The 27,779-nt window shown below is 41.0% G+C and overlaps 17 protein-coding genes across 17 annotated transcripts in view; 10 read left to right on the forward strand and 7 right to left on the reverse strand.

Annotated features, from left to right (window-relative positions):
- Positions 1-62: 62 nt before the first annotated feature.
- On the reverse strand, positions 63-1,775 carry VTP21DRAFT_5166 (uncharacterized protein; the record flags this gene model as incomplete). The annotated part of the gene is made up of 3 exons (XM_069395658.1): positions 63-1,382; positions 1,445-1,589; positions 1,645-1,775. The coding sequence occupies 3 exons, from the start codon at positions 1,773-1,775 to the stop codon at positions 63-65; spliced, it is 1,596 nt and encodes a 531-aa protein (XP_069248241.1).
- Positions 1,776-2,524: 749 nt separating this feature from the next.
- On the forward strand, positions 2,525-4,287 carry VTP21DRAFT_5167 (uncharacterized protein; the record flags this gene model as incomplete). The annotated part of the gene is made up of 6 exons (XM_069395659.1): positions 2,525-2,634; positions 2,697-2,970; positions 3,024-3,228; positions 3,292-3,459; positions 3,524-3,703; positions 3,779-4,287. 6 exons carry the CDS (start codon positions 2,525-2,527, stop codon positions 4,285-4,287), a joined length of 1,446 nt encoding a protein of 481 aa, XP_069248242.1.
- Positions 4,288-4,667: 380 nt separating this feature from the next.
- On the reverse strand, positions 4,668-5,364 carry VTP21DRAFT_5168 (uncharacterized protein; the record flags this gene model as incomplete). Its single annotated transcript, XM_069395660.1, has 4 exons — positions 4,668-4,865; positions 4,930-5,010; positions 5,085-5,194; positions 5,265-5,364. 4 exons carry the CDS (start codon positions 5,362-5,364, stop codon positions 4,668-4,670), a joined length of 489 nt encoding a protein of 162 aa, XP_069248243.1.
- A 233-nt stretch (positions 5,365-5,597) lies between these two features.
- Positions 5,598-6,312, forward strand: VTP21DRAFT_5169 (uncharacterized protein; the record flags this gene model as incomplete). The annotated part of the gene is made up of 4 exons (XM_069395661.1): positions 5,598-5,645; positions 5,713-5,875; positions 5,932-5,993; positions 6,058-6,312. The coding sequence occupies 4 exons, from the start codon at positions 5,598-5,600 to the stop codon at positions 6,310-6,312; spliced, it is 528 nt and encodes a 175-aa protein (XP_069248244.1).
- Positions 6,313-6,520: 208 nt separating this feature from the next.
- VTP21DRAFT_5170 (uncharacterized protein) lies at positions 6,521-7,451 on the forward strand (the record flags this gene model as incomplete). Its single annotated transcript, XM_069395663.1, has 5 exons — positions 6,521-6,620; positions 6,689-6,890; positions 6,944-7,150; positions 7,221-7,331; positions 7,409-7,451. 5 exons carry the CDS (start codon positions 6,521-6,523, stop codon positions 7,449-7,451), a joined length of 663 nt encoding a protein of 220 aa, XP_069248245.1.
- Positions 7,452-7,784: 333 nt separating this feature from the next.
- Positions 7,785-8,162, reverse strand: VTP21DRAFT_5171 (uncharacterized protein; the record flags this gene model as incomplete). Its single annotated transcript, XM_069395664.1, has 2 exons — positions 7,785-8,044; positions 8,132-8,162. The coding sequence occupies 2 exons, from the start codon at positions 8,160-8,162 to the stop codon at positions 7,785-7,787; spliced, it is 291 nt and encodes a 96-aa protein (XP_069248246.1).
- A 420-nt stretch (positions 8,163-8,582) lies between these two features.
- On the forward strand, positions 8,583-9,918 carry VTP21DRAFT_5172 (uncharacterized protein; the record flags this gene model as incomplete). Its single annotated transcript, XM_069395665.1, has 2 exons — positions 8,583-9,155; positions 9,223-9,918. 2 exons carry the CDS (start codon positions 8,583-8,585, stop codon positions 9,916-9,918), a joined length of 1,269 nt encoding a protein of 422 aa, XP_069248247.1.
- A 1,279-nt stretch (positions 9,919-11,197) lies between these two features.
- On the reverse strand, positions 11,198-12,134 carry VTP21DRAFT_5173 (uncharacterized protein; the record flags this gene model as incomplete). Its single annotated transcript, XM_069395666.1, has 2 exons — positions 11,198-11,451; positions 11,531-12,134. The coding sequence occupies 2 exons, from the start codon at positions 12,132-12,134 to the stop codon at positions 11,198-11,200; spliced, it is 858 nt and encodes a 285-aa protein (XP_069248248.1).
- A 652-nt stretch (positions 12,135-12,786) lies between these two features.
- On the forward strand, positions 12,787-13,932 carry VTP21DRAFT_5174 (uncharacterized protein; the record flags this gene model as incomplete). Its single annotated transcript, XM_069395667.1, has 4 exons — positions 12,787-13,413; positions 13,495-13,560; positions 13,622-13,783; positions 13,846-13,932. The coding sequence occupies 4 exons, from the start codon at positions 12,787-12,789 to the stop codon at positions 13,930-13,932; spliced, it is 942 nt and encodes a 313-aa protein (XP_069248249.1).
- Positions 13,933-14,252: 320 nt separating this feature from the next.
- VTP21DRAFT_5175 (uncharacterized protein) lies at positions 14,253-16,623 on the forward strand (the record flags this gene model as incomplete). Its single annotated transcript, XM_069395668.1, has 4 exons — positions 14,253-14,294; positions 14,726-14,937; positions 15,032-16,328; positions 16,405-16,623. The coding sequence occupies 4 exons, from the start codon at positions 14,253-14,255 to the stop codon at positions 16,621-16,623; spliced, it is 1,770 nt and encodes a 589-aa protein (XP_069248250.1).
- An 868-nt stretch (positions 16,624-17,491) lies between these two features.
- VTP21DRAFT_5176 (uncharacterized protein) lies at positions 17,492-18,415 on the reverse strand (the record flags this gene model as incomplete). Its single annotated transcript, XM_069395669.1, has 1 exon — positions 17,492-18,415. The coding sequence occupies one exon, from the start codon at positions 18,413-18,415 to the stop codon at positions 17,492-17,494; it is 924 nt and encodes a 307-aa protein (XP_069248251.1).
- A 1,916-nt stretch (positions 18,416-20,331) lies between these two features.
- On the forward strand, positions 20,332-20,871 carry VTP21DRAFT_5177 (uncharacterized protein; the record flags this gene model as incomplete). Its single annotated transcript, XM_069395670.1, has 1 exon — positions 20,332-20,871. One exon carries the CDS (start codon positions 20,332-20,334, stop codon positions 20,869-20,871), a length of 540 nt encoding a protein of 179 aa, XP_069248252.1.
- A 756-nt stretch (positions 20,872-21,627) lies between these two features.
- Positions 21,628-22,563, forward strand: VTP21DRAFT_5178 (uncharacterized protein; the record flags this gene model as incomplete). Its single annotated transcript, XM_069395671.1, has 1 exon — positions 21,628-22,563. The coding sequence occupies one exon, from the start codon at positions 21,628-21,630 to the stop codon at positions 22,561-22,563; it is 936 nt and encodes a 311-aa protein (XP_069248253.1).
- Positions 22,564-23,219: 656 nt separating this feature from the next.
- Positions 23,220-24,482, reverse strand: VTP21DRAFT_5179 (uncharacterized protein; the record flags this gene model as incomplete). The annotated part of the gene is made up of 3 exons (XM_069395672.1): positions 23,220-23,258; positions 23,334-24,215; positions 24,363-24,482. The coding sequence occupies 3 exons, from the start codon at positions 24,480-24,482 to the stop codon at positions 23,220-23,222; spliced, it is 1,041 nt and encodes a 346-aa protein (XP_069248254.1).
- Positions 24,483-24,638: 156 nt separating this feature from the next.
- On the forward strand, positions 24,639-25,748 carry VTP21DRAFT_5180 (uncharacterized protein; the record flags this gene model as incomplete). Its single annotated transcript, XM_069395674.1, has 1 exon — positions 24,639-25,748. One exon carries the CDS (start codon positions 24,639-24,641, stop codon positions 25,746-25,748), a length of 1,110 nt encoding a protein of 369 aa, XP_069248255.1.
- Positions 25,749-26,169: 421 nt separating this feature from the next.
- Positions 26,170-26,847, reverse strand: VTP21DRAFT_5181 (uncharacterized protein; the record flags this gene model as incomplete). The annotated part of the gene is made up of 1 exon (XM_069395675.1): positions 26,170-26,847. One exon carries the CDS (start codon positions 26,845-26,847, stop codon positions 26,170-26,172), a length of 678 nt encoding a protein of 225 aa, XP_069248256.1.
- Positions 26,848-27,030: 183 nt separating this feature from the next.
- Positions 27,031-27,779, forward strand: part of VTP21DRAFT_5182 (uncharacterized protein) — a gene marked incomplete at both ends in the record, with an annotated part of 2,284 nt that continues 1,535 nt past the window's right edge. The window contains 3 exons of the mRNA XM_069395676.1: positions 27,031-27,137; positions 27,312-27,532; positions 27,641-27,749. Of these exons, the coding sequence (XP_069248257.1) occupies positions 27,031-27,137; positions 27,312-27,532; positions 27,641-27,749 (437 nt within the window). The remainder of the gene's footprint in view (positions 27,138-27,311; positions 27,533-27,640; positions 27,750-27,779) is intronic.

The raw sequence follows: 27,779 nt of genomic DNA on the forward strand, positions 1-27,779 counted from the left end.
TGGCCCCGCAACCAAAATCAGCATTGGTTAATTTTATTTTAAGCATTATATTGCACATATCTTCAACCAGATGCACTGACAACAGTGCTCTCTAACAGTACAAATTGTGCCTCCATTTCCTGGTAGAGTTCAGCCAAAGCAGTGTTTGGTTCAGCGGCCAAAATCAGTTCCTCGTCTGTCTCTTCGATAGGTTTGATTTTGGTAGAAATATATCCATCGCGTGCAAGCCGTGCTGCTCCAGCAGAAGCAGAATTCTGTCCCCGGTGACGGTATACTTTTAGCTGAAGCACGTCAGCCAGGACTTGTAAAATAACAGTATTAGCTGATGCTCCTCCTACCACAATAACTCGCTCCGCCGAGTTCTGAAAGAGTCGACGTATTCTAACCCGCATCGAAAGAAATTGTGCCTCGAGCACTGCTCGCGGATTACAATCTCTATCTGTAAACTCGATCACTCTTAGCCCGTCTTCGAATCGGTGAACTCCACGCGCAAAAGGTACGATTTCGGGCATGAAATAATAGAATCCATTTCTTGTCTTTTTTTCATGCGAATCACCGCAGCCAGGGGGAGTAGACATCACAAGATCATTAAATCGATCCCAATTTTTTTGTGCATATTTGTCTCGCACATACTCGCGTGCTAGTGATCCATTTTTGAAACAAACCATCGCTACGATCAAATTATGATCTAGAGGATGTGATAGAAGGTGCGCTTCAGGATGCGCATTTGTTCTGTTCCGCTCGACGACCGCAAGCAAAGTATCAGAAGTACCTAACGACACGACAAGATCCCGACTCTTTAAACCCATCGCTAGAACCGTGGCAGGATTGTCTCCAGTAAAAGGAAACACCAAGCACTCTTCAACGAAACCGTATCTCTTTTGCATGTACTTGCTGACAATGCCAATTGGTTTGGTTGCATCTTTTGCGATCATACCCAACTTTAGCTCTAGCTCCTTAGCATTTCCACAGATACTTAAAAGATTTGGATCCCATTCCCTTGTCTCCAATCGCATCAGGTTCATTCCCGAAGCGTCTCCGCTTTCAATTGGAGCATAAGAGCCCAGAAACAATGATGCCAAGAATGAAGATACGAGTGAGATGCGCTCTGTATCTTTGAGAGCTCCCCGTTGACTCAGCTTCATAATTTGAGAAGCAGTAAAACGTTCGAAAGCACGACTTCCTGTAATATCAGCAAGACGCTCAGGGCCTCCTACTGCAGCCTCCAGGTCACGACATTGTTGTGTCGTGCTTGTATCCTGCCAAATAGGAGAGTCGGCGATAGAAAAAGCATTTGCAAGTTGAGTTGAGAGTAAAGACGATGAATCCAAAGAAGAGAGCGTAGTAGAAGCACCCTCTTTCCAGTAAACGCTCCCGTGTTGCTAGAAGATAAAGAAATGAATTATTCGAATGTACAATGAAACAAACTGTCACAGTTGAGTACTTGGGCAGCTCCGCTAATGCTCTTCACGTTCTCGAATTTGAAATCATCTTTCTGCAGCCGCTCCAGTAGCATATCTAGAGCTTTAACCCACATAAGTGTAGGGGACGTGGTTCTGTCATTTCGATGATGAGCACCATGTTTGGTACTAAAATAATGGTATTTAGTACATATAACGCATAATGCAACAAGATGAAACTAACTTGAATTCAGGCAAATCTTTGTCAAAATTAACACTTTCTTCGAGAATAATTTGGAGGTTGGAATTTACTACAGTACATTTGAGGGATTGAGTTGAGAGATCAAATGCAACAAAGAGATCTTCGCTAGTCATTTTTATTGATTTATAGGTCAAAACGTAATTGTAAAATTTCCAGGAGTAGTGATTTTTAGATTTCTTCTGAAATCATCTGTGAACAAGCCTTATTAGTCGCATTACAAATTAAAATTGATCCAATATATTTATGATGTATGTTGAATGTTTGAAGATGTTGAGGCCAAGTGCAAGAGTAGATATTGATGCTCTCTTTTAGAGAACCACTTGAGTAAATGATATTGCTTACAGCTTTTGAAAAAACAAATAAACAGTTAATTGGCTTAAGATAAACTCCTATGGATTATCCTACACTTCTTATGATGCCTTGTATACGATCGCACTTGGAACATTGTATCATTAAGCAAGGAGAATTATTTTCCAACGAAATGTCTCTACATAATGAGATATAGCAATCAAGATAACCATTGAAAATGATTTTATGTTACAAAAATGAGAACAAGGCAGATTGGAAACCAGGATAACAATATTGTAAATTGTGCTTGAAGAATTATGAATTATGGGAAGAAAATGTAATGAGAGAAAGAAAGATAGATTGAAGAATCAAGTCATAGCAATATGTACAATAGAAAAGGAGAGAGAGACTCTACTCTGAGGCATAATATACTTTTTGAAATATTACAGCCTTATTTAGCGTTTGAAAAATTAGGTCCAATAAAATTTTAAAATTCTAGGTAAGGATCTGTCCGGCCCTTGAGTAAAGTTCTTTTAAAGAATCTGTTTCTGATGAGCCGTTTGCAGTAAAATAAATGCATATAGCACAATATTTAACGCTACTATCGCTGATTGCATCCGTTTGTGCGCAGGCTACTGCACCTGGCGCTATTGATTCATTCGGCTATTCATTGATCGGCTCTAAGTAAGTGATTGACAATACAGTGATGAATATCTTTTTTAACCAATTCATTGCTTTCTCTACAGCCTCTATGTCTATGGCGGTTATATAGTTGAGGCAAATACGGCACCGAAGAAGTCTTCTAATCTCTTTCAACTCGATCTCACTACCTCGTTTGATGTTACAACCCCTCCTTGGAAGTTCATCAGCAATGGCCCAGCTCTAGCCTCTACCTCACTTTTTGCAGATCCCCAAAACAATATCCTCGCTGTATACGGTGGTCAACATGACAATGCTGAAAAGGGAACATTTTCTTCGCCCAGCTCCATCCATTTCTTTGATATTAACAATCAACAATGGGTAAGTATTCAAGCTGCTGTTCTCTATTAGCAAGACTTATACCTTTTGAATAGAGCACAGAGGAAGCATCCTCACCGCCCGATCGAATGCTAGCAACGATTGTGAATGACAAAAAGGGCGACGCATGGATGTTCGGTGGTTCCTCCTTGAACCGTGAGTTTATCTACTTAGATATGTTCCGATTCAATTTCTCGGATCACAAATGGATATACTACAAAAAGACGGAGGTATTTCCTCGGCGACGGTGGGGTCATACTGGTACATATACTTCAAAACCGCATCTTAAAAAGCCTAGGATTAACATATGTATGCCAATCTTAGCAAACCTATTAAATTCGGGTGATATGGTTATAATCGGGGGGCACTCTGGCGACGAGCTAGAAGAGCTTAGTCAAATATACGTATTTAACACACAAGACGAAACATGGACATTAAAAGAGATCGTGGATAATCCTCCTCCCGCTCGATGGACACATGCAGCAACTGTGTGTAAGTTACAATCATTTGACTTTTTTATCTGATAATATAGTAAAATATTGTATTTCCTTTATAGTACCAGATAATAATATTCTTCTATATGGTGGCAGTGATAGCGCAATGAATCTCCTAAGTGATTTTTGGATCCTTAACACAAACAACTGGACATGGTCACAGATTGAAGTTACAAACCCTCCCCCTCCACGTAGTCGACATGGGATGATTACTTATGGGGATAATGTGTTGGTTCTTTTTGGTGAGACGACAGTTAAAGATTTCAATATGAAATAGTAAATTTAATGCACGAAGTATTTTTTTTCCGTTTCCATAGGGATGCTTGATTACCAAGGCAAGTCGGATGACCCTAACATCTATGTGCTTAACACCAAAACTTGGTCATTTGTCCCCTCTTATGCCCCATCTGCAATGGCCAATGGCCCTGCACAAAACAATAGCCAGTCACCAGTAGCCACCAATATCCCAGCAAGTGATAAGGACGGATTTTTCAATGGGAATCATAGTCTTGCGAGTATATTCGGCATCATTATTGGTATTGCTGTATTGATCTCCCTATTTGTTGGTGGATACATGATCCGCTCGCACCGCAAACACTCCGCCGCATATCATCCCATGACCTCGAGAGATGAGGAAGAGGGCGGAGAAGAAGGAGTATTGAGAGGAGAAATATTAAGCCCTGCTTCCCTGAATACTGGAAATGGTCGATTATCGCCCACCTCATTATCACAAGAAACTGACAGTATACCTTTGGGTTCAACCTCCTTGTCAAGTACGGCAGTGAGTACACCAAATTTACCTGATAAGTTGGATGCTTCCAGATGATGATTGGCGAATTAGCTCTTATGTAAAAATGGAATCTTTACTTATTTTTCCTTTGACAATACCTTTTCGTTCTTCAATTATCGACTTTTTTTTTTTATCTTTCCATTGTGATAATATTTTATATAGATTATATATTTTCTTGACAATTTTCAAGGTCAAACAAAGGATTTCAACGCGCTTCCTTTTTCAATCTATTAAAATGGAGGTATTTGAATGATTTGTGTATTTCCCCGAAGATTAGAAATAGCTTGAAGGTGTAATAAAAGCAGAGAAATTCATTAAGCAAAATACATTGTGGATACGAGAAAAAAGGAAAAGAGTACAGATTTCTAGAGTCTTCAAAAATATCATTTCAAACGTTCTCAGATATTTAAGCTAAATCAAAATAGTCGCACTCGGTGCATCGCAGGTAGTTTGGCAATGAGAACCACACAAAGAACTACGACATTGAAAGCAAAGGTAAATGGATGATTGCGGCTATAATAGGTGCTCAAAAAAAAGAGTGCGATATGGATGGCAAAAAGGAATTTGCGCGAAGGGGTATTGTAGGTCTCATTATCAATTTGCTCCCAAAGTGTCTAAAGAAAAGTAGTGTCAGTAAATAAGAATGCGAAAAAAGGAGGTGATTGTTTATTATCTTACCAGCTCATCGTAGGCGCCTTGATATCCTTGATGATTATCAAATGGAATACCTTCAACGCCGTGAAACAAAATATAACTACACTATAATCAAGAAGTAAGGACGTCAATCGTTTGTCATTTTGCAAGACATTGCGAACACATGTAAAGAGACGTACCAGATTATAGAGCACATTTGTGATGGTCCAACTTGCATCCCCAATTCCTGGAATTGCCCCAAGATAGCTTCGTATACATAAAATAAACACTATAGTTGCAACCCATGCACCTGCAGAAAATTATAAGATGATGTGCTTAGCTATACAAAGCCGAATCCTCTCCCCTTCCAAATAAACTACCTTTATTATTTATCCATGTTGCGCTCAAATTGACCATCGCAGATCGATCCTCTTTAATATTTTGTTTGTCATTATTTTTATCGTGTTCAATGAAAGACATAGCAATACAAAGGAAGGCAGGTAGATTCTGGGCTTAAAGGATCTAAAGAAGATACTATATGGGTATACAATATCTGTAGGTTTAAATTAAAAGTGAGGGGAGCAGAGATGAAAAATAATAGCAATAACTATTCCACCAAGAAAATTGCTCTTAAGATTTCGACTGAAATTTTGCATCAATATCTTTGGGCAATAATTTCCCTTGGGATATCCGTTCCAACAATCAGACTCAAGATGTACTCGACCCGCAACATTCGATATTTGCGAATTGGAGAGAAACAAGTAGGAATATCCTTGTGCATAGACTATTTTTGTATGATATTTGTTCGAACACCCCATTTTTGTGTAGGTACTTCAAATGGTACTCTATTTGAAAGAAGAGAATGTAGCTTGGTTCAATGATCACATAATGCAACAGGTGCTCTCAGCAATCCAGCCAGTTATTAGCAAGAAATTCTCAGAGGAGGATAAGAAAAAAGGCAAAGACACAGTTGCTGATGTGTTTCGTGGAGGTAAGTTGAGCTCCCTTTTTTAATGGTACATCCAATATTAAACATTTATTTTTTAGCGGATTTCCAGTTTGCCTATTACTTTAAGCCAACGGATACTCGCCATTGTATTTTAATGAAGGTATGTTAGAAATAAATTGAAGTAACTCAAGCGTCCCATATCCCGCTTATTTCTGCTGAACTAGGATATTTCATTCACTGCACCTGAGAGAAACGCTGCTTCTGACAACGAAGAAGATATAGAAGAAGATGTCAAGTTAAAACTTAAAGCCACCTACGATAATCTCGCTTTGCACCGAAAAACGCTAGTGGTCGTGGTAGAGCCCTATTCTCCACAACGGCCGCCTCCAGACTTCATGGGCTTTGAATATAGACGTGAATTAAGTATCCAGAACTATTTCACAGCAAAATCGAGCTCTAACGCCGGTGATGCTGACTAAATGAATATTGAAAACAAAAAAGAGGGGAGCAGAGGGGGGGATGGGAAGAGAAGACGTAGCTAGACTTCTAATTGTACATTTATACTGTTACTCTTACTTCAAATTAAAATCCAGTTCGTAATTTGATCACGTGCTGTAAGATCGTTCTTTTACTTCCATCTCCACATCTTTACGATCTTGATCACTCTTTTTTACTGCCTAATCAACGATGAAATACCTAGAAGTACCAGCACTAGATGCAATCAATAAAGCACTCTCATTTGACACAACAGAATGTAAAGTCGTTGGCAGAGTAGAGGCCTACTCTTGTACGAAAAACATATATTACTTTAATCGATCATTTTACTGAGATTTTACTAACGTTCTATTCCTTTAGGCAAGAGTGCAGGCGCTGACAAAAAAGTGTATAAGTATCTCGAAAACAAATATTTAGATGAGATGGCACATAGCACATCGCCCGAGGATCATTTTAAGAACATCGTTTCTCCTTTTGGTCCAATGAATGAGGCAAATTCACGCAAGACACTCTTTTACTTAATTGCAACTCTGAACGCAGCATATCCTGACCATGACTTCACGTACATATTTCTTCATTAAATTTTTACCGATCCTAGCTAATGCATATATATAGTGATGTTAAACCAGATCATTTTAGTAAGCAGCCTTCGGTAGCTCTAGTTACAAATTCAGTGACCAACACGCTTTTCAATCTGGGACACGAGCAAATCGTGAGGGATATGCGCATCTGGGAAGTAGTCGATGAGACCATAAACTTGGAAGAGAGTGATGTCTATAGCTACAACAACAATGATTTGGATCCAAATAGTGATGGAGCAATGTAAGTTTGATGCATATTGAGCTATTGCGAGTATAGTTTTTGGAATTGAAGTGTATATATCCCTAAATAGATGGTCTCAAAATTTTATTTTTTTTAACAAAAAACTGAAGAGAATAGTATTCTTTACTCTACGAGGAATGAGGCATGGGGTTATAGCGCAGGATGACATCCCGGCAATGGAGTAGGATTTATTTTTTGGAAGGATTAAACGCTGAAATGAACATATTACTGACAGTTGGACATTTTCAACTAATATAGATCCGAAAACGAAGATTATGTAGTTGGCGATATAGAAGTTTAATTATATATCAAAATTGTACATATACATTCTCTTTTCGGTTTTATCGTCGCCTCAGTTTCCCACTTAGTTTGCAGGTCTAGGGTTGTCTATCATTAACCACTCTTTTATGTGCTTTTTCCTTTTTTATTCTTAAAGGAGTATTTTTATGTTGATAGGAATTGTTAATTTTGTTTAATACACTTTATTTTCAATTGCAAGCCTTGAGCAGATATGTGAAAAATGCCAAATAATATACTCAACCTCCCCTCCATTCCCTTCGTTGGTATATGCCGTTTTAGAGATTATAAAAAGAGTGAATTCAATAAGTGCAAAGATGGGATGGATCCTTGCCGATTATAATTCGTCTTTTGCTCCAATATCCAACCACTTCAGAAATCTTAGCATCCTATAGCCGTAAAATAAAATTGCAGCAATCAAAATCATGCGATACATGGGGCTTTTCCAAAATGTAGAGCGGGTGATGTTTGTGTTAGTGTCTTCAGGAAAGCGCAATCGTGCAACACCATCTTGAGCAGCTACACTTGGAAGCCATCTCCGCCTTCTACTTTTACGAGCGGAAAAACTATGGGTATCTTGAGCATCCAGTTCCGAATCTAAAGACATGAGCAAGCATTATAGGAAACCAGGAGGGATAAGAAAGTTTGCTAGAAATATGAGATAATCCACTTTTAGTTACTCACTTTTGATAGAATCAAGCTTTGTATCTTTCATTTCGATTCTATGTTTAGAGCAAGTTTGGTTACATTCCTTGAGCTTTGTATTATTTGCCTTGACAAGGAGTGAAATTTTCCTTCATGTTAGTCTTAATTTAGATGCATTGAGGCATTGCAATTGCCCAAAGGCTTAGACTCAAGAAAAGCATTTTTGGCGATGCTGAGATGTGGCTTGGCAGAAAATTATTTCATCCGAGAAGGGCTTTCTTATGGCCGCATTAATGCTGTTCTGTGGCAAATAGGCATTATTATTGGCTAAGATAACTAACTCAAGAATAAGATTAAGTTTTAAGTCTATTTAGAAAATGGTAAACCACGCGAAAAGCGCAATTCAAGCGGCCGAAAGGCGCAGAGTCATTTATAAGATGCGCGCGCGAAACGTACGCCCTCCTCTTTGTCCAGCTCATTGTCTAATTCCATGCGAATTTCAGTGCCTTTTTTCTCATTAGCAACCATTGCATTGTCAGCACCTACCCTTAATGATCCTTTGTGTGTTGACCACCATGACCCTCTGAATCCTCATAAGTTTAGTTTGGCTTCATGCCCACTTATCTATCGAAGTCCACGACTGCGCTATAACCGTCGTCAACAGCCATCTAACCAAGCTTCTGATAAATCCATGTTTCAAATATCCTTCACTTGCACAATGACGGATGCTACGCTATGTGAAAAAGCACGCAGAAGTTTTGAACGAACCGGAGAGGCATACACAAGCGTATTAAACTTGAAAGCACCAGTGATAATTAACGCGACATTTACCAGATTTTGTAAGGCAATTCCTGATATTGATCCCGGCTGTTCCACCGAAAGCAGCTCTTATTTGGCGGGTGCCGCAACTAGTACCCGAAGTGTACTATTAGAGGATGACGATAGAATACAGCGACTCTACCCACAAGCGCTGGTCAAACAATTCCAACTTAACCCACAGCCTCATCTGAGCACATTCGATATCCTAGCCATATTTAATAGCGAGATCGATTGGCATTTTCTGGTAACCCAACCCATTAAATTCATTGAAATGCACGACTAGATTTTTTTTTTTTGAATTCTCTTCTTAGGATGATGGTGAATTACAGCCGAATGAGACAAAAACAATCTTCGACTTAGTCGTTGTGCATGAGATCATGCATGGCCTTGGTTTTACTGGAAACTGGGAAGAACCTGAAAATATGGAAGTACTAATTCCAATCGGAATGTATGCTCCCGATGAAATAGCCTCTTATCGTCAGTCTTTCGATTTTTTCATTGAATCAGCTTTTGATCGCTATATGTTTTTGCCGTTAAAGAATCATGCCACCACACAATACACGCAACAACTCAATACTGCAGTGAGGAAGTATCTTCCCGAAATTGGCCGCTCTCCAGAAAGATTCATCAAGGATTTGAAAGAGTTGCCTGAGTTTGAGCCTGCTCGGGAGATGATGAATTTTACAACCACACCCGACGCAATTGCATTTTTACCATATAATGGAAATGCGTCTAGTGATTTGATATATCTCGAAACTGAGCTTAACCCCTATTCACCTGGATCTTCTATATACCATACAAGTTATAATAGATATGTTAATACGACTGAAGGCCTAATGGCATGGCGTGCAGATTGGCGGCGCAATAACCCATTAATCCGGAACACTATGCTAAACGAAGGGAGAGCATTTATTAGTCCTAGTTTGCAGCGAATAATGGCTTCAATAGGATGGGATACTGCGGGTAATTTTTCTCGACCACCTCCGCCAAAACTTCCAAGCAATTGACGATAATCCAGTGAAGAGATACTGGCTAGAGTAGACTAACGCTTATCACCATAACGTGTATATTACCTAAGAATCCTCCTCTCTCCCCCACTTGTATTATTTAATTTCCTTCTACCAGCACATGTGGACTATTTCCATCTATTTAATTCTAAAACACAAATAACCATTGTACCATTAAATAGAAATACGTTAATGGTTTGTTGATTTTAGTGGTTTAATCCGGACGACCGTGTGATCCGCTCTAATAGGTAAAGCTAGGCTACATGTTTGTGGAGAGTGGAAGGATAGTCATTTTCAAGTTGAACAAGTTATATAAGAAACCGCACACTCTCTAGTGAAAAATTCTGTATGACCAGAATAATTAGTGCTTAAGGGTTTTTACCCCTTAGTGAAACAATTGGTTTTGTTTAAATAAACAAGGAAGTATCTTCCAAGCATACATAATTTCTAATATCGAGAGTTGCACTGTAATGATGAGTTGGGGTTGTATTCACGTTGCTAGTTTTGGAATAGATAATCTCCTAGTGCATGATCTGTAGAGCCTGCAGACACAACGCGTGCATAAATGATGGCTTGATAGTGTGGCTATTCCCAATAATTTATAGTTATTATATTACACTTATTTAATAATAGCAAAACAAAATCTGTGTTAATCTCTCGGTCCAATGGAAATTTATCCAGGGGTAATGATGTAATACGTTTGGTATTGGTACATTTTCCACGGAGGGGGAAATGCGCCATATATGTAAGATTGGAACACAGTCATTGTAATGCTTATTCTTCATCGAATATATAGAAAGAGTCAATTTCCGTATTATTAATCAGTCATTCCAATCATTTTTCCTGGTTATTTCATTCAATGGATTAATTTTTACCTCTCATGCATGCACTACAGGAATGGGGAGCTTAAATGACATGTATGAATATAATTGGATTTATGTTTTGTAATAAAGATTATGTGCACCGTGAAACTCCTTCCATTTTTCGTGGGCATGGTTACTAAGCTGCACGGCACCAAACGATTTATCGGATAATTATAAACGGTTAAAAATTGTGTTTCGGAATTTATCTGGGAGGTGTTGAAATTCCATACATTTTGAGGAACTGTTTACAAGTAAAAGGGGAAAAAAGACAGGAAAAAGATGAAGGAAACGAATATACAATTTACAGTTGAAATAACGCAACAATGAACAAAAATCCAGCACAAGCTAAGGATCCACATAAAAATGAAAAAAATTGTGGAGAGAAAGGGGCGTTTGGACAACCAAAACAATGCCCATCAATCAAACCAGCCCGCCCTGTCAAACACTTCCCAGATCTTAGATGTTTTATTAACGTCCACTCGACATAGCTTTTGTGCATCGGTCTTGCGAAATGCCTTTCCTTGCTTTTGATGTTCTTTTGATCCACGTAATAAAGCCGATTTACATGAAAGATACTGTGAAGGCGTAAGCCTTAATGTGGAGCATATGCGCTTTTCAAGAGGATGTAGAAGCGATTGGTCAGGAAGATGACTGATATCAAGTTGGCTACCTATTTTCAGGGCGATGTAAGGAAAGGGAACATATGTGAAATTGTTCTTTCTAGCAAAATATTTGTCCTAGAATAATACCTTTCCATTGAAGTCTCTGAACAGCACGAGAAAGCTTGTCTTCATTAATGATAGGCTCAATCTCTTTGATGGATACCATATTCTCTTGGGGAATTTCGCTCGTGGTTCTTGTAGGTGAGGAGGATAGGCGTTGTGATGGCTTGGATGGTAAACTTGTTAGAGAGGCGTGGCCTAAGGTTAGCCCCTGTTTTGATATCAAAGAGCTTAGTTTTGGCGAACGATGACTAAGCGTGGGGGACACTGCTTCCAGCTTGAAAAAACCAGAAGCATAAATAAGAGAAGGTGGAGTAGGTAGTCGTACTGGCGGACTCTTGCGTTGTCGTCTCTTGGCAATACTGGAGGGGCTATGTGTAGTTTGCACTTGACGTTCGAGCATATGGAGGGCTTCAACAAGTTCAGAAGCCCTGCCCTGCCAATGACCTCTCCTGTATGTATATGCTTTGGAGGTTGATGCACGGGGCATTGTGAAAGTAGCAGACAAAATATTGGGTGTTTCGCCATGAGATTTTGAATCATACTCCATTCTCATTGGTGTGAGGGGAGGAGTGGGAGGAGAAAAGAGCGAGCATGGTGAATAATCTTTGAAGAAGGTATGTTCCGACATATTTACTCTTTTGGGTCGCAAGAGTAAGAGAAGGAAATAGAGTCTGAAATACACAAGGGGGCTAAAATAAAAAAAGCAGAGACAAGAAAAGTAGGAGAGTTGATGACAGCATCCAAGCTTCGCCGGTTTAAATAAAACAGGGGAAATTAAATGGTTTCAGCAGTCATACGCATCGGCCATGCGGAAGAATTTTCGATTCAAATAGGCGAAAACGCATCTATTTGCTAATTTTACCCGCCAGAGTCATCGAGGCGATTATTCAGTCTATTACTAATATTGCCTACTTCTTTTTATTTCTTTTGAAGGAAATAAACACGGTACTATGAATACAAACACACAGACACAAGCGCAAACTCATCCTCCCCCAATTAGGCATATATGCTGTTATTATGAAGGATTAATCTTTTTATTTATCTTGGCTTGTAATGTAGAAAGATTGACGTATCCTTCTTGGTGGGTTTTGCATACCCGTGACTGTAAGATTAATGCGAATCAATAGTACGAAATACGAGTTGGGGTAAATTGATAACAAACACGTCGGCTCCATAATAACCCCAATTTTCACCATATCTGTCCATTTTTCCTCGCACTGCGAGTTTCTTCTTCTTCCCCCTCCTCTTCTGATTGCCTCACCTTTTGCTTGCTCCTCTTTATGGCACCAACTCTACTCAAAAAGCCTCCTCGTGCATTCACCATAGTCCCAACTCGCTATGGTGGCACCGGCCGCCTGGGCAATTTGACTCCGCAGCAGGAAGTGACTCTCCAGCGCTTCAAGGACGAGCTCGGGAAAAAGGGCATCTACGACCCCGCGGCTCACGACGACTATCTTCTATTGCGCTTCTTACGTGCGCGCAAATTCGACCTTGCCCTCTCGCTACTCATGTTCACCAAGTATGTCCAATGGAGAAACGAATTTCAAGTCGACGAACTTGTATCCACGTTCGTGTTTAATGAAATTGACAAAGTCGCGCAACATTACCCTCGCTACTACCATATGACCGATCGATTTGACCGCCCCATCTATATTGAGCATGTAGGGAGCATTAATTTACAGCAGTTGTTTAAGGTCACCACAGAAGAGCGTATGATTAAGCATTTCGTGGTTGGTTACGAGAGTTTATTGAACTGGCGACTCCCTGCTTGCTCAAAACTTGCTGGGCAACGCATTGAACAGTGCTATACCATTCTCGACCTGAAAGGAATCCCCTTACGACAAGCTCCTTCACTTCTTGGCTTTATCAAGCGTATTTCCTCCATTGCTCAAGATTACTATCCGGAGGTAAAGTGTGAAATAGTTTATTTAAACGTGGAGTTGGTAGAAAGTGTGTTCAATGGGTCTGTTTTTCCTTTTCTTTCAAAGATGTTGGGCAAACTGGTTATCATTAATGCCCCGCTCCTTTTCTCATCGGTGTGGTCCATGATCAAGGTAAAATTATAAAAACATCTCATCTTCATTGTCAATTGTAAATAATACTCTTTATTTTTAGCCCTTCCTCGATGAAGTTACCGTCAATAAGATTGTGATTCTTGGCGGGAAATATCAGCAAGAGCTTCTGAAGGACATTGACCCGGAGAATTTGCCCAAATTTCTTGGCGGAAATTGCGAATGCGATGGCGGGTGCAACAAAAGCGATTCTGGCCCATGGAAGGTGAGCAGGACCAATACAAAATAGTATACATATTCTAAATTCAAAAAAATTTTTTTTCGTAGGATGCTCGATTCAACAAGCAATTACCTCGGGAAATAGGAAATGAGGATGAAGGCTCGGATGCGGAGTCGGAGCGACTCTCTCGCTAAACATTGGGCGATAACCAATCTGCAAAAGTGAGCAGAAAACATTATAAAAGACATTTTTACGATATCCTATAAAAAACGTTCTGGATCCATTGGGTGAAATGGAGGACGGATTTATGTGATTGAACTTTTGCCTTAAACATTCGGCTCTAGTATATGTATGCATATCAAAGACTTTGCTCTATACCAATTCTTAGACTTTTTTTTATTACGAACCTTTTTTTCTCCATATTTTGCCTGTGTACGTCTTTCTTATTTGTAATGGACTATATTCCATAGTAATACATAAAGATAGCAGTGACATTGACAAATACCTACCCAATATGAACGGGGACTATGACATTCCAAGCGTTTATTGCATTCCGGTATGCGAAGTATCAGACGGTCAATCACACAAAAATGCCAAAACATTCCAGCAAGGAGAGAAAAAAACGCGCATGTAAGGCCTGCTTTTGGGCGGGCAAGAATTTCGAGTGCGCACGGCCCCCGAAATTACACTCAACCCTGATTTTTGGGCCATTCAACTTTGATCGACAGCGAAGGCCGATCTGAAAATATGAAATAAAAAAACCCATAAAAAGATTGAGCACTTCCCGCTTTCAACCTAGCCGACTTTATCTTCTCATCAAACCCTCTCTAGACCGAATATATATAGTATCACTGCTCCTCTCTATTTGTCTTGAATCCTTTATTTCTCTCTTTTCTTTTACAGACAGGCGCTGACCTATCCCCTCTTTAGTGTATATACCCTCTTGCTTATTAGATCTTTCTGTAACTTAAGTCGCGCTCCCTTTAGAGTTATCAGCAGGGCTGGTTTGCTTTCCCAATGAAGACGACAAGTTTCCTTGCCGCGTCCACTCTCCTCGGGCTTGTTAGCCTCGATTTGAGCCAAGCGGTGCCGCTCCCGGAGTCAACGTACGTCGCTTCGCGACTTCAAGATTATCCGCATCTCGATAGGCGTATTGAGTTGGCCACTATTCCAGTGTTGGGGCCTTTCCTTGCCGCAATGTGAGTAATCGTATTAAGTGGCTGGATTTTTGCAACCCACATTTTATATATCTAATTTTGAATCACTAATATACTAAAATTTTAATTACCAAAGGAATGGCCATACTGCAAATGAAACCGCTCCTACCGAACCAGCGCCCGCCGCCACTATTCCTGCACGCACCGCTGTACCCGGGGCTGAGAACGAGGGCAGTGAAGTGCAAGAAAAAGGAGTGAAGGCCAAGAAGCATAAAGAGCAGAGCGATGAGGATGAAGGAACCGAAGGTGATGAAGAGTACGAGAGCGCTGCAAAACATAAAAAACACAAACCTGTGGAAGAGAAAGACGAGGAAGAAGAGAGCGATGAAGACGAGGACGAGCCTATGGTCAAACACAGACATCATAACCATGGCAAGAAAGTCAATGGTGACGATGATGAAGACATAATTGCCAAGCATAGGAAGCATAAGAAAAAGAAAGCCGGGAAATACTACGAGGACGAGGACGAGGAGAATGATGACGACCAGGTCGTAGAGAAGGCTGTTAAGCACAAGAAGCTTGATAATGACGAAGACGATGAAGTTGAGCACTTCCACGACCATAAACATGACCATGACAAGTTACACAAGTATGGCAAAAATCATGAACACCACCACCATCATCATCACGCGAACGACGTAGACGAGATGAACAACGAGGATGAGGATGTGGACGATGATGAACGGATGGTAACGGAAAGGAAGTCAAAAGAAGATAGGTACGAGGAGAAGCACCACAAGAAACATAGACACCACAAGGAAGACTCAGATGAGGAAGATTCAGAAGAACCTGATCCTCCAACACGGCAAGAAGCTACTCCTGAAGTGACTCAACAGCCAACACCAGTTCAACAACAAAGTGCTCCAGCGCCCAAGGGAAAGAGTCTTCTTGGCGATCTATTACCACTTCGAAAGCGATTGTTCAAGACAGCCTCCCACCATAAGCGTCAACTTCCAATCCAAGGCTTATTAAAACCACTACTTGCCAGTTCGGAAACTCCGGCTCCCGTCACTCCAACTGTTCAAGCTCCACCGGTTCAACCTCAAGAGGTCAATATCCCCGAACGGAAAGACTATGATGACGACGAGGGAGAAATGGAGGAAGAAGAGCCGGTTAGGAGGAAGAAAAAGAAGTCAGGAAAAAAGAAGCATGTGAAGCATGTTGACGATGACTTCACACCTTCGAGGTCTGCGGCCAGAAAGAGCAAAGGGAAAGCAGCAGAGAAGAGCCACGACGCAACTATGAGGGAAGCAGAGGAAGAGGAAGAGAGAAGAGACCGAGAGAGATACGAAAGGGAGAGATATGAGAGGGAAATGGAGATGGAAGAACAGGAGGAGCGAGAAAGAGAGGAAGAGATGCGATTTTCCCAACCAGTAAATATCTAGGCCCTTCAACATTTCTATTGCTTCTTTCGCGAATCATTAATTATTCTCTATTCTATCATGATAGCCGCAATATCCCAGCGATATGGATCCAGAGGAACGCGAACGGGCGCAGGACGCCTATGAGCTTGAACGTGAGCGTTATGAAGAACGTAAAGAGCGCATGAGGGATATGGAGTCACCTAACGACACCAATGAGCCTCCAGAAAAAGGGGACGGTGAAGGTGATGGCGGGAAGAAGCCAAGTGGACCATTGGGGGCATTAAAGGGCATTCTTCCTCTCTAGTGAAATTGTTTATTTTTGAATATTCGTTTAGATCTCTCTTTTAGTGCGATTTTTTTTATTGTGATTTTTATATCAGATTATATTTTATTATTGAAAAAAAAAATCAGAAACAATCATTGATCAAAAAACTTGGATAAAATTTTATATACTTTTGTTTATTTCGCAATTATAATGAGATAATAAACATGTTATCCCACGCACAACTCAAGATACTACAAAAAGTTCACCAGTTAAAATCAAATAGATAACGTATAAGGGGATGTAGAAGGTTTGGAGAAGGTTCGCGCTCTTCTATAATTTTTTTGCAATATTTTTATAATTTGTAATCCCTTCCCCATATAAAAAATTTATGAGAAATAGGTAAAAAGTTAGTAAAATTCTAGAGAATCGCGAACGCTCTCTATCCTTCTTACATGCTATCTATTTGTTTTCACCTTTCAAACTTTTTGTAGGGCCAACTGCATATATAATATGATTCAAAAGGTTCAAGGAAAATGGAAGGAAAGGGAAGTGATAGTTATTGATTAATTGAGCAATGCAATGAGCAATAAATGAAAATGAGTCCTCCTTGTCATTTGTTTTTCTTCCATTTTGTCGAGTTATTATTCAAAATTTAATACTTGTTTTTATCTTGCAGTAGATGAAACCATGGAATTTTATTGTATACTTACGGAAAAAATTTCATTTCTCCCATATATGTTAAGTTATTATGCTAAATGGCTTTAATAGAAATTGATTTTTTTTTACATTTGGAGGTGCATTAAGGTTTATTTAACGAGGTAAAATAGTACGGTCAAGGTGGCAGTTACATGTGAGTGAAGAGCGGAAAGATCTGCCTCTTATACCCCCTTTAAAAAATGAATGTAGTCTATTGAGTCCAGCTCTCAGCCCTCATCTGCGAAAGAAGCAAATCGTCGTAGTCTTTCTCATTGCTTATACCGGCTGCTGCTCTGATCTTAGCGCGGTCACCCGAGTCCTCCTCCTCTCCCTCCTCTTCCTCTTGCTCCTTTTTGGGGGACTTCGCCTTCTTCTTCTCACTCTTTTTCTTCCCTTGCTTCTTCATGCCTTCCTCCGCTTCCTTCTTCTTCTTCAGCATGGTCATTTCTTTCATCTTCCTCATCTCTTCATCATCTTCCTCATCCTCTTCATCTTCGTCTTTCTTGGTCACCGTTCCATCTTCGTCTTCGTCGTCTTCTTCGTCATCCAATTTGCTCAAGTTCTTCTTGTGCTTGTCCTCCTTACCCTTTTGTTTCTTCATCTTTTTATCTTCCTTCTTAGTGACTTCCTCCTCCTCTTCCTCCGCGAAGTCTTCATCGTCCTCGTCGTCCTCGTCATCGTCCTCGTCACGCTTTTGATGGTGCTTGGTGGATGCCTTTAGATCAGCGGCTGGTACAGGCTTGAGCTTAACGACCTTTTTGCATCCCTTCTTTGTCGCGGCCTCATCCTTAGCGTCCTGAGTCAAATAACAAATTCCATTATTGTCCATGTAGTATTTAACTGGCTCCACGGTGGAGGGAGTTGCACCAGCAGCCGAGACTGTGTTCGCCGGGACTACTTGAGGCGCATTAGGAGCAGTAGGGGGCGCGCGCCTCCAAAATTCGCTGTTCTCTCCGTGGTTAGAGTTTAGATTTTTCGCAACTCCGTTTGACACGGCGACGGGTTGGTTTTTTGCAACATGATGTCCATGATCGAAATGGTGATAATGATGGTGGCCATCACGTTTGCTATATGGGATGGCCTGAACCATGGTGATGCCAAGTGTAGCGAGGGCAATAGCAATAACAAGCTTCATGGTGATATATAGGTTGAAGTGTCGGTGAATACGAGTGGTATTATTGGATGTCAAAATTGAAAGTGAATATGCTCTATAAGTGAGAGGGAGGGGGGTGTCGATCAAGACAAGATGAAGTGATGTTCTGTTTCTACAATTGCCTCCGGTTTTATATATTTAACTGATTCCGAACTTTACTTTTTTCTACAACGGCGGGAATGTTGGCTATCTAACTGGTTAGGAGAAATTGAAAGGAATGATGTGCCGTATCAATTGGAAAAATAGGCAATATTTAGGCGGTTGAAGCATTATTGTGGTTAGAATACACTGACGATCACTAGTGAGAATGTGAGCATCGTTTTATTTTACTTTCCGAACAGGCCGTTTCGAAAAAATTGCTCGTGCGTGAACCTAATGATGGCACATTCATTCGCCAGACCTTTTCTATAGGGGTAATATGGAACGAAAAAATGAGCGATTAGCCCTCTACCCAACTCGCCTCTGTGGACGCTAATTTTGCTTTTCTCCTATACCCGTTCCATCTTTTACAAGATTTTCTCAAATATGAAGCTGGGGACCTATTTAAAATATGTAATTTTTATACTCCCTTTCATTGTATATCGTGAAAAAGATTAATAGAGTAGATAAAAACATTCGATGTCTGACGCATTCCAATGGAGGCTAACTCTTAAGAAAAGTGGGGGATTTGTCTCAGCCTATAGTCCATGACCATATATTAGAGATGGCCCAGGGATCTCCCAAGTACATACTGCACGTGTGCATCCTTAAGTGTTCCCTTAAATTCTTTGAAGTGGTGTCATAATATTGCGTGATGAGAGAAAAAAAAAGGGAAAGGATTAGTCAAAAAGCGTGCTAACCGGTTGCTTTTCGCAAGGTTCAATTTTTCCGAGTTCATTTCAATCATTCTTCCAACCTGCTAAAATATCATATTATATAGCAATGGCTCTCTTTATCTCTTATTATTATTCAATCAGATTTCTCAAGTAGTTATCAAAATCTAACATAGTCAGTTTCGCTAAAAGAAAAAGCCTCATGCTACTATAGCTTAAATAGCTTGCTTTGAGTTGGAATTAAACTAATGATTCGACTTGCAAGTTCTTATAACTCGTAAGCGAAATGTAAGTTTCAATTTTTTGGTTCTCCAAAATACTTTTTTAATCTTGAATTCTGCTTAATATACCAATAGGCATTAAACGGATTTTATTAAATAACTTTAAAGCAATCGAAGAAGCTAGTTTCCCATTTCTCTGGTCACTCTAAAATCTTTTTGAACATGGAGGGGTGACAACGTCAATAAAATTTTGAAAATTTTATCTGAAAATAGCTAGGAATGGATTCTAATGCAATTCTCCAAAACTTGCATTATAACTATTTAAGGAAAAAATTGAAGGTTTTAGAAATCAATAAAAAAAAGTCCGATCTTGAACATCTTTCTCTCATATAAAGCTGATTTTTAATGAACTTTCTGAAAGGATAAGGCTTTTTGCAAATTTTATCGAATTGACAATAAGTGATATTCAATGGCCTTTTTCGAGTAAATTTTACCGACTTTTTTTAATTAATATCTCTTTTCAGACTTTTGAAAGCTGATCATACTGCATATATCTACATCGGTATAGGATAGGAAGCAATTGAGCGACCATGGTCTCAGTGTTTTATGAACAGTCATCAATACAGACATTGTGCTTAGGATGCTTTGAACGATCCCGTTGTTTTATTAGGCTGTGACTATGTTGTAGTTATTTTCACCATATTATTCTTCCTAAATAAATATTTTTGAAACATTAAAGAGAAACATATATAAACCGTAGTTGTTCTCTATATCATAGTAGTGCATTTTGTAAAAAAAGTATACCTTGGAATCTTTAGTTTTTAAAAAGTAATCGTTCTTTATAACCACATCCTACGAGCAAGTAATGAAAGGGATTAATCTTGTTGCACTCATTTTTGCTGCCGTAACCTTTTCTGGCGCTGCTCCACTTAGTAAACGTCACGGAGGAGATAATATCTATAATGATGCACACGTGCTCGGAGACAATGACATAGGCAATACCAATATCAACTCTGACACTGTTTATGTGTCCAATAACAATATAAACACTCGGGCAGATGGAAAGGGGAACAATTCGGCATGGAAGCGGGCTCCATGGGGTGGCGACAATTTTTATGATGACGTGCATGTAGCAGGCTCAGGCTATATCGCGAATACCAAAATCAATTCGGATACGATATATGTCGTGAATGGCAACGTAGATACATCTGCTAAGGGCTGTAATAATAATTCAGCTCATGGGAAACGCCATAACTGTAGGCGTGACGATATTATCAGCGACGCAGGCATTCTGGATACGAATGCACTATTCCATACGAATATTAACTCGGACACAGTGGTGGTTGACCAAGATAACACGAACACCAGTGCCAATGGTAACGACAACAATTCAGCTTCAGCCTGATGTTAGGGCGACTATTTCAAATTCCCCTCGCACTATATATACTCAACCCAAGCATTCGCATAGCGGGGCAACCCACCCTTGATAGCCATACAGTTCACCTGACATCCTCTAGTATTTAGTTGCATTTTCACCTTTATATCCCCCGTAATAAATACTGGTTTTAAACTGTTATCTCTCGTTCGCTTTCAGAACCCCACAAAATAAGCGAGTTGAGCCTTTAAGAAAAGTTTCCTAAAAAGAAGCGTGGCACTAGTCCAAACAGAAAATGGCTGCCAATGCAAAAAAATTTATTGCCAATTTGGGCACTGATCACATATCTCTGCCTAACCGAGCTTCCCCAAAGATGGCTGTCATTTTCTTTCGGCGCGCAGAGGCGTGCCTGGATATTCAGAGAGGCATTGGGGGTGGTTGGTACTATGCAAAAGTGCAAGTGGTTCGCAACGATCCAAGAAAAGACTGATTTCTAACGCTAGGAATGGACTGGTGAAAACTTTGGTAACCGAAATCGGCCCAACCCCTCCCACCCAAGCAGAGGTTGGAGGAAATTATCCGAAAATAGTCTCGAAGAATGTTCACTGGAAATATTTAAATAAACATTCTTCCTTTTTCATACGACAATTCTCAGGTCGTCTTTTGATTTAGACACGGCCGGCATCCCCCTTCTTCATCCCCTTTCCTTCCGTCTCTCTTTCCTTTTAACCAGGCAAGAAGAAACGTTTCCCTCTGTTTCTGCTTCCCGTCGCAAACAAAAATTCTATGAAGTCACCCATCCTTACCACACTTACTATTGTCGGAATAGCGGTGTTGTCGCAGGGTGCACCTCACAACAGGCGTGGTATCCTGGATAACACTCTGAACAACCCCGATATCATTGACCACCTTTCTCTCATTGATTCCACCGTTAACTCAAACCCGCAGACATCGGAAAATCGAAACTCCAACACAAAAGCAAATGGTCCTGGCGACAATTCGGACCTGTCAAAGCAAGGAGGAGAGGGCATTTACCACAAAGGCCACTACAAGATGCGCCGTGGCCTCATAGACAACTCGCTCAATAATGTACATATCCTCGACCACCTAGACATGTTCAACACTATAATGAATTCTGACGTGGAGAAGGACGAAAATACAAATGCAAACACAAAAGCATCCGGCCCTGGTGACAATTCAGCATATTCACGAAAAGGTCCCGAAGGCTACTACTATCGGGGAGGAGGAGCGGACGTTTATAACCCACCGATACGATATGTCGCCCCCGCTCAATACCAGCAAATGAATGCGGTTCCCGTGCAAATGATCCCCATTGGAATGGCCCCTGTCCAAATGGTTCCAGCAAGGATGACCCCTATCCAAATGGTCCCAGCCCGAATGTCGCCTACAGCCATGGATACAGTTGAAATGGATAGTGATAGAGGCAGATATGATCCAGACGCCATCAACAACTCAATGGAACCGCCCAACCAAGATTTGACCGATGTATTAGGGAAGAAAAAGCGTGGCCTCCTCGACAACACTCTCAACAATGCTGATATCATTGATCATCTTTCACTCATTGATTCGATGGTAAACTCGAACCCACAGGATTCGGAGAATCGAAATGCAAACACTAAGGCATCAGGACCAGGCGATAACTCCAGTCTCTCAAAGCAAGGACCGGAGGGCGCCTATATTAAAAAGGGAACGGGGCACTGAGAAGGCTACTAATAACTCTTATTCTTTGCTGGATTTTCTTTTATTATTTGATATCACATTTGATAGAAAGTCTCTTCTGCCGATATTTCTTTTTTTTAATTGTGTAAGCATTCTTGTATTTTCTTTCTTCTTTCGTAGTTCTTAATCTCCAGCTGAATCTTTTTACTCGATACCCCATTGAAAGGAAAAACTATAAATAAAATAAAAATTGTAAAAGCGTTATATCCAATTTTTATTTTTGGATTTACTTTAACTCCTCTTTTGTAACATGGTGAGATAAGCAACCTTGTGTACTATTAGGTCGACTTTTAAGTAGGAGATTTTTTTTACAGTTAGTCTTACAGAATATCACTATATTCTTCCGAAAGATTATAATAGGCAAAATTTTTTCTATATTTTTAATGCATATTGAAGTCATCGTAAATTGCGCATGTAAATCTTTTCGTCTTGCAGCTCGACGTGAACTTCTCTATTTGAGCTATTAGAAATAAGTAAACAACGGCTATATTTGAATCCATATCAACAAATAATGGTTACAGGTTGTTATATAAGAACAAAATAGCGTCAAGAGAGGCAAAATATAACCGAATATATAATAAAAAGCAGTTTGCTATTTATAATTGAAGAGGAATATTCTATATCTATAAGCCTTCTATTCATGACCCAAGGGCTGACCAATTTCGCATCAAGAATTCCTGGTGAAAAATAAAAATAAAGTGCATGAATTTAAGTAGAAACGTTGTTAACTCAGAAAAAGAATTATAACTTACATAAGTTAAAAAGATGACTGCGCTTGCAGGGGCACTTTTAAAGAGCGTAATCCCACATCCTCGGTAAAATCCACGTAGCCCCTCGTTCCGCCAAAGCTCTCTGCTTACCTCCATGAAACTACGTCTTCGGACCGCCACTCCTCGTAAGGCCATAAGCTCCTCTTCCGTCTGCATCTGGCTCTTGACAACGTCAGCAGGGAAAAGAGAAAAGTTATAGGCGACGCCTGCAATTGCACCAGCAGTCATTAGGTATCCCTCCGATAGCTCGCTCTTCTTCTTCCCGGTACTCTGCTGGAACCACCGGCAAAGAAACTCATAGGTACCAAACCATGCGGCTCCACCCCCAGATTCACGTAAGAAAGTTCCAAGATGACCCCGGTAGAAACCCTTGATGCCATGCTGTTTAAAAGTGTCCGAGATAACCGTTAGAGGGCCACGATAGCTACCGACAGCGTTTTTATCATAGAGAGCTGCATCTTGGACCTGCATCTTGCATTTTACAAGCTCGACAGGAGTAAGGATCAACGATACAAACGCTCCAGCAATACCACCCGCAACGCATAGTTGCTGTATCGATAGAGGAGGGAGAAGCTCAGGATTGGTATTCCGAATGGCCATGCGCTCTTTAGGAGTAGCAGAGTACTCGCGGATTAAGCGTTGGGTCTCGTTGTATGCAAAAAAAAGGAAGGCGTTTTCTATCATGGAGCCAATCACCGGCGATGTAAGCCCCTGATATAAACCACGCATGCCCTCATTTTTAAACGTCTGTGCCAAGCACTGCCATGGACCCTGGAACGAGCGTTCATTAACGGGCTGAGATTGGAGCCGAACTTTCACGGTATCAAAAGGATATTCGACAACCTTGCCGACCATGCCTGCAATCTTGTATTTTCGGCAGAAAAGTGGGTACCAGTGGAAAAAATCATTGAAAAAATGCACATCGTTAGCATCCAAGAAATCGAAATCAACTGCTAATTAAGCTTTTCGTGGGAAAATCGCTAAGCAGTAAGACCGAAGAAATTGACTTACAGAACCAAAGAGGAGCTCATACATCTGCTGTTTTGCTCCCGCCTCGACCTTTATTTTAGCCCCTATCTGTGCGCTTTGTTTGTCATCAATGTGGGTTTCAAGCACTTGTTTCAAGTCCATGGCAATAAAACTATTGAAATAGGGGAAAAAATGGGGAAAGAAATCAATAAGCGCTCAATTTTCGCTGACAGCTAAGCTGCATTAAGAGGGGCTGCGCCGCATACCTTCATCATTAAATTTGGATGGCAATTTTTTCCTTAGACTTTAGGTTACAGGATGGAGAACATCCAGACCATTTTTATTCGTGAAACCGAATCCCGCCCAGATCCCAAACCCCACACTGTCTACAGGATAGAGGTCCATGCACCAGTGAGAACATGGAGCGTCTGGCGTCGCTATTCCGAATTTGATGCCCTTCACAACAAGCTTCTTCGCATTGCTCCATCTCCCACTGTCCCTCTCCCTGCCAAAACCCTCTGGTCTCCCTTCCAGAATCAAGCTTCTCTGGTCGAAGATCGCCGCCGTGGTCTTGAGGAGTACTTGCGTGGAATACTTGCCTCGCGTGATGACAGGTGGCGAAAATCAGAAGAATGGAAAGAGTTTCTTGCGATACCGACTGGACGGTCACTAGATCCCGCTCAACAGTATACCCTTCAGAGTTGGCTGGACGAATATGGCGAGATGCAGAACACGGTACGTGAAATAAGGAACCTGATTAACCGACGAGAGACCCACATGGCTCGAAATGAGATCTCAGCTGGCCATAACTGCACTCTGCAAGCAAAACGGCTGCTAACGACACTTGGCAACAGAATAGGCAGTTTGGATGCAGGGCTGGTTGCATTAGCTAATGGTGGTGGAGATAAAACGGGCACAATGTTATCAGAAGGAGAACTCCGGCGGCGACAGGATAAGATGAACGAGCTTCGAGATGAGCGTGAAACACTTACCAAGCTGGTTATAGCGGGGAGACAAGAAAACGGTACGTTTTTGCAAACTAGCTCCTCCATGCCAAATACCGGCGAGAGAAACGCACTCCTCTACAATCATCAACACAGCACACCCCTCACCAAGCCCCCGAGCAAGCCAGTTTCAAGGAGAGTGTTTGGCAATGCTGCCATATCTACTGAGGCACCCAAAGAGACGGAGGAAACTCGTGGGCTTGACAATGAAGGGCTAGTACGTTTACAGCAGGAAATGATGCTTGACCAAGACAAGCAGATGGAGCAGTTTTCAGCTATATTGCAACGCCAGAGGCATCTTGGACTTGCCATCGGCAATGAACTGGACACCCATAACCGGCTCCTTGACGAGCTGGACTCCAGTGTAGAGCGCACTGATGCTAAACTGAAACTGTCGAGAAAAACTCTGAATAAAATTAAATAAGCACCCTTTCCATGCGATTGTTTTTGCTCTGATATTATCCACCCTTGTTAATAATTTTTTTTATCATATAATTGTTATTTTTATTGAGCTGTCCTTTTTTACCCTTTTTCCCTCTGTTTACTACTCTCATTACTGAACACAAACAATTCACAGTATTTATGACAGTTTTTATTTCATATTTTCAAGGAAAATAAAAAAAAAATAGATAAAAATGCAAAAATTGTTTAACAATAGGGGGAAAGGGTGAAAAATACAAGAGGTTATAATATACCGTAATGGTATAGAGGTTGATTATATAGAAACGTCAGGAAAAAGTGTTCTAAAGCCAGCAATAGATAGTCTAATGTTCGACATCATTCGTTCAGCCCTACAAAAGGTTGGACCCCTTTTCACGTTGACCATAAATCCAAGCCCACTTGAATCATTCATCTCGTCGCAATCTGCCTTTTTTGGGGGGTGGCTCAAAGTACTCGCCATTTAGCTGAAGCCCAAAATTTAACCCAGAAGCAGAGTGCTGCGCAGCTTCATGTGGATGCATGTGTAGCCTCCTTTTTAACGAATCTGGACTCATCACTACCCCAATACCACCCTCTGCCCCTTGTGGAATTAAGGCATCGAGTGTTGCGGGATTTTGATGTTGGTAAGGAGAAGGGGGAACAAAGGTAAATGCTGTTTCGAATCCGAGACCGGCTGTTTCAGCGGAGGGACGCACATCGTTATTCCGGCCAGTTGATCCCGCATGCTGCTGCTGAGATGGAGGTGCTGGTGAGGTCGAAGCGGGCTGGGAATGATCACGCAATTGGCTAAGCTTCGAACGAGCAAACGCAAGTACGTCACCAGCGGGAATGGATTGATGCCATACGTCTCCCTCACTCCCACCTTGATGTTGGCGGTAGGCCTCTATATGGGGATGTGACACGAGATATGCATAGAGATCCTGAAGACATTGCTCATAGCCGGCCTGATAAGCCCTACGCTGGAGACTGGTTGCCGATTTATAGAGTTGAGTGACAGAGGTTGCAGCGGCACGGAATGATGAGACAAGAGCTTGCTCTAAATCAGCGTTACTAAAATGATCCTGTGATTGATTAGATTCCATTTATCAGAGAAGACAGAGCTCTACTTGGCTCTAAGTGATCAAGAAGGTTCACGAAAAACTAGTGTTGGATCCCACCATTTACAAACAATAAGACATTAAGCCACAGATATCTAATCTTATTGCTTTGATCTGCAACTCTGTATAGAGTCCACATTAGAAAATTGAAAATCAGCCCCTAAATATATGCACCCAATGCTAAGAGGGGCTAAGCTACAAAGCAAGCACGACGACTCTGTTTGCGATAATAATACAGGGTCGATGTGCGTCACCAAAACAGGATCATGGCACAGGTAGGGGAGTAGTGGGAATAGAAGCCAAGATAGCAGCGCCTGATGTGTTTGCTATCAGCTGCGATATATCAGTACACAGAAGAAAAACGGGAGAGACGATCATCAATCTCTGCTGTTCCAGAATTCTTGATGGTATTATCGCTGATATCGTTGATATTTTCTACCTCAATTAAGCTATAAAATGGGACCGAGTGCCCTCCGCATCAAGAGCATTCAACAGCAACAGCGACTAAAAAACAAAATGTTCAAAAAATCCTTCATTACACTTGCGCTTGCCGCTCTCCTCGCCAATGCCTTCAACCCTGCTCTGGGCGCACCTCTCGCCGAGGAGAATGTAGAAGGCGTTGAGAGCCCTTTGGCGGAACGCAGTATTGGTATCCTTGGCGGATTGGGAGGTTGGGGAGCATGCAATCCTTGTATCGGATACGGCGGATGGGGATACCCCTCCTGTCATAGGCCTTACTACGCTAACAATGCCTACCAAATAAATGCCGCTAATACAGACAACTGCTTCGATCACCGTGCCAACCTTGCCGCCAATGTGAGGGCAAATGAGCACACAAATGCGGCCAACATGCAAACACCTACAACACCGCTGCTACTAACGCCGTTGTGGCGAAGCGACCAAATTCGTTCGGCGTA

This window comes from Calcarisporiella thermophila, assembly GCF_041956535.1.
Source record: "Calcarisporiella thermophila strain CBS 279.70 unplaced genomic scaffold VTP21scaffold_21, whole genome shotgun sequence".
In the NCBI taxonomy this organism is placed as follows: domain Eukaryota; kingdom Fungi; phylum Calcarisporiellomycota; class Calcarisporiellomycetes; order Calcarisporiellales; family Calcarisporiellaceae; genus Calcarisporiella; species Calcarisporiella thermophila.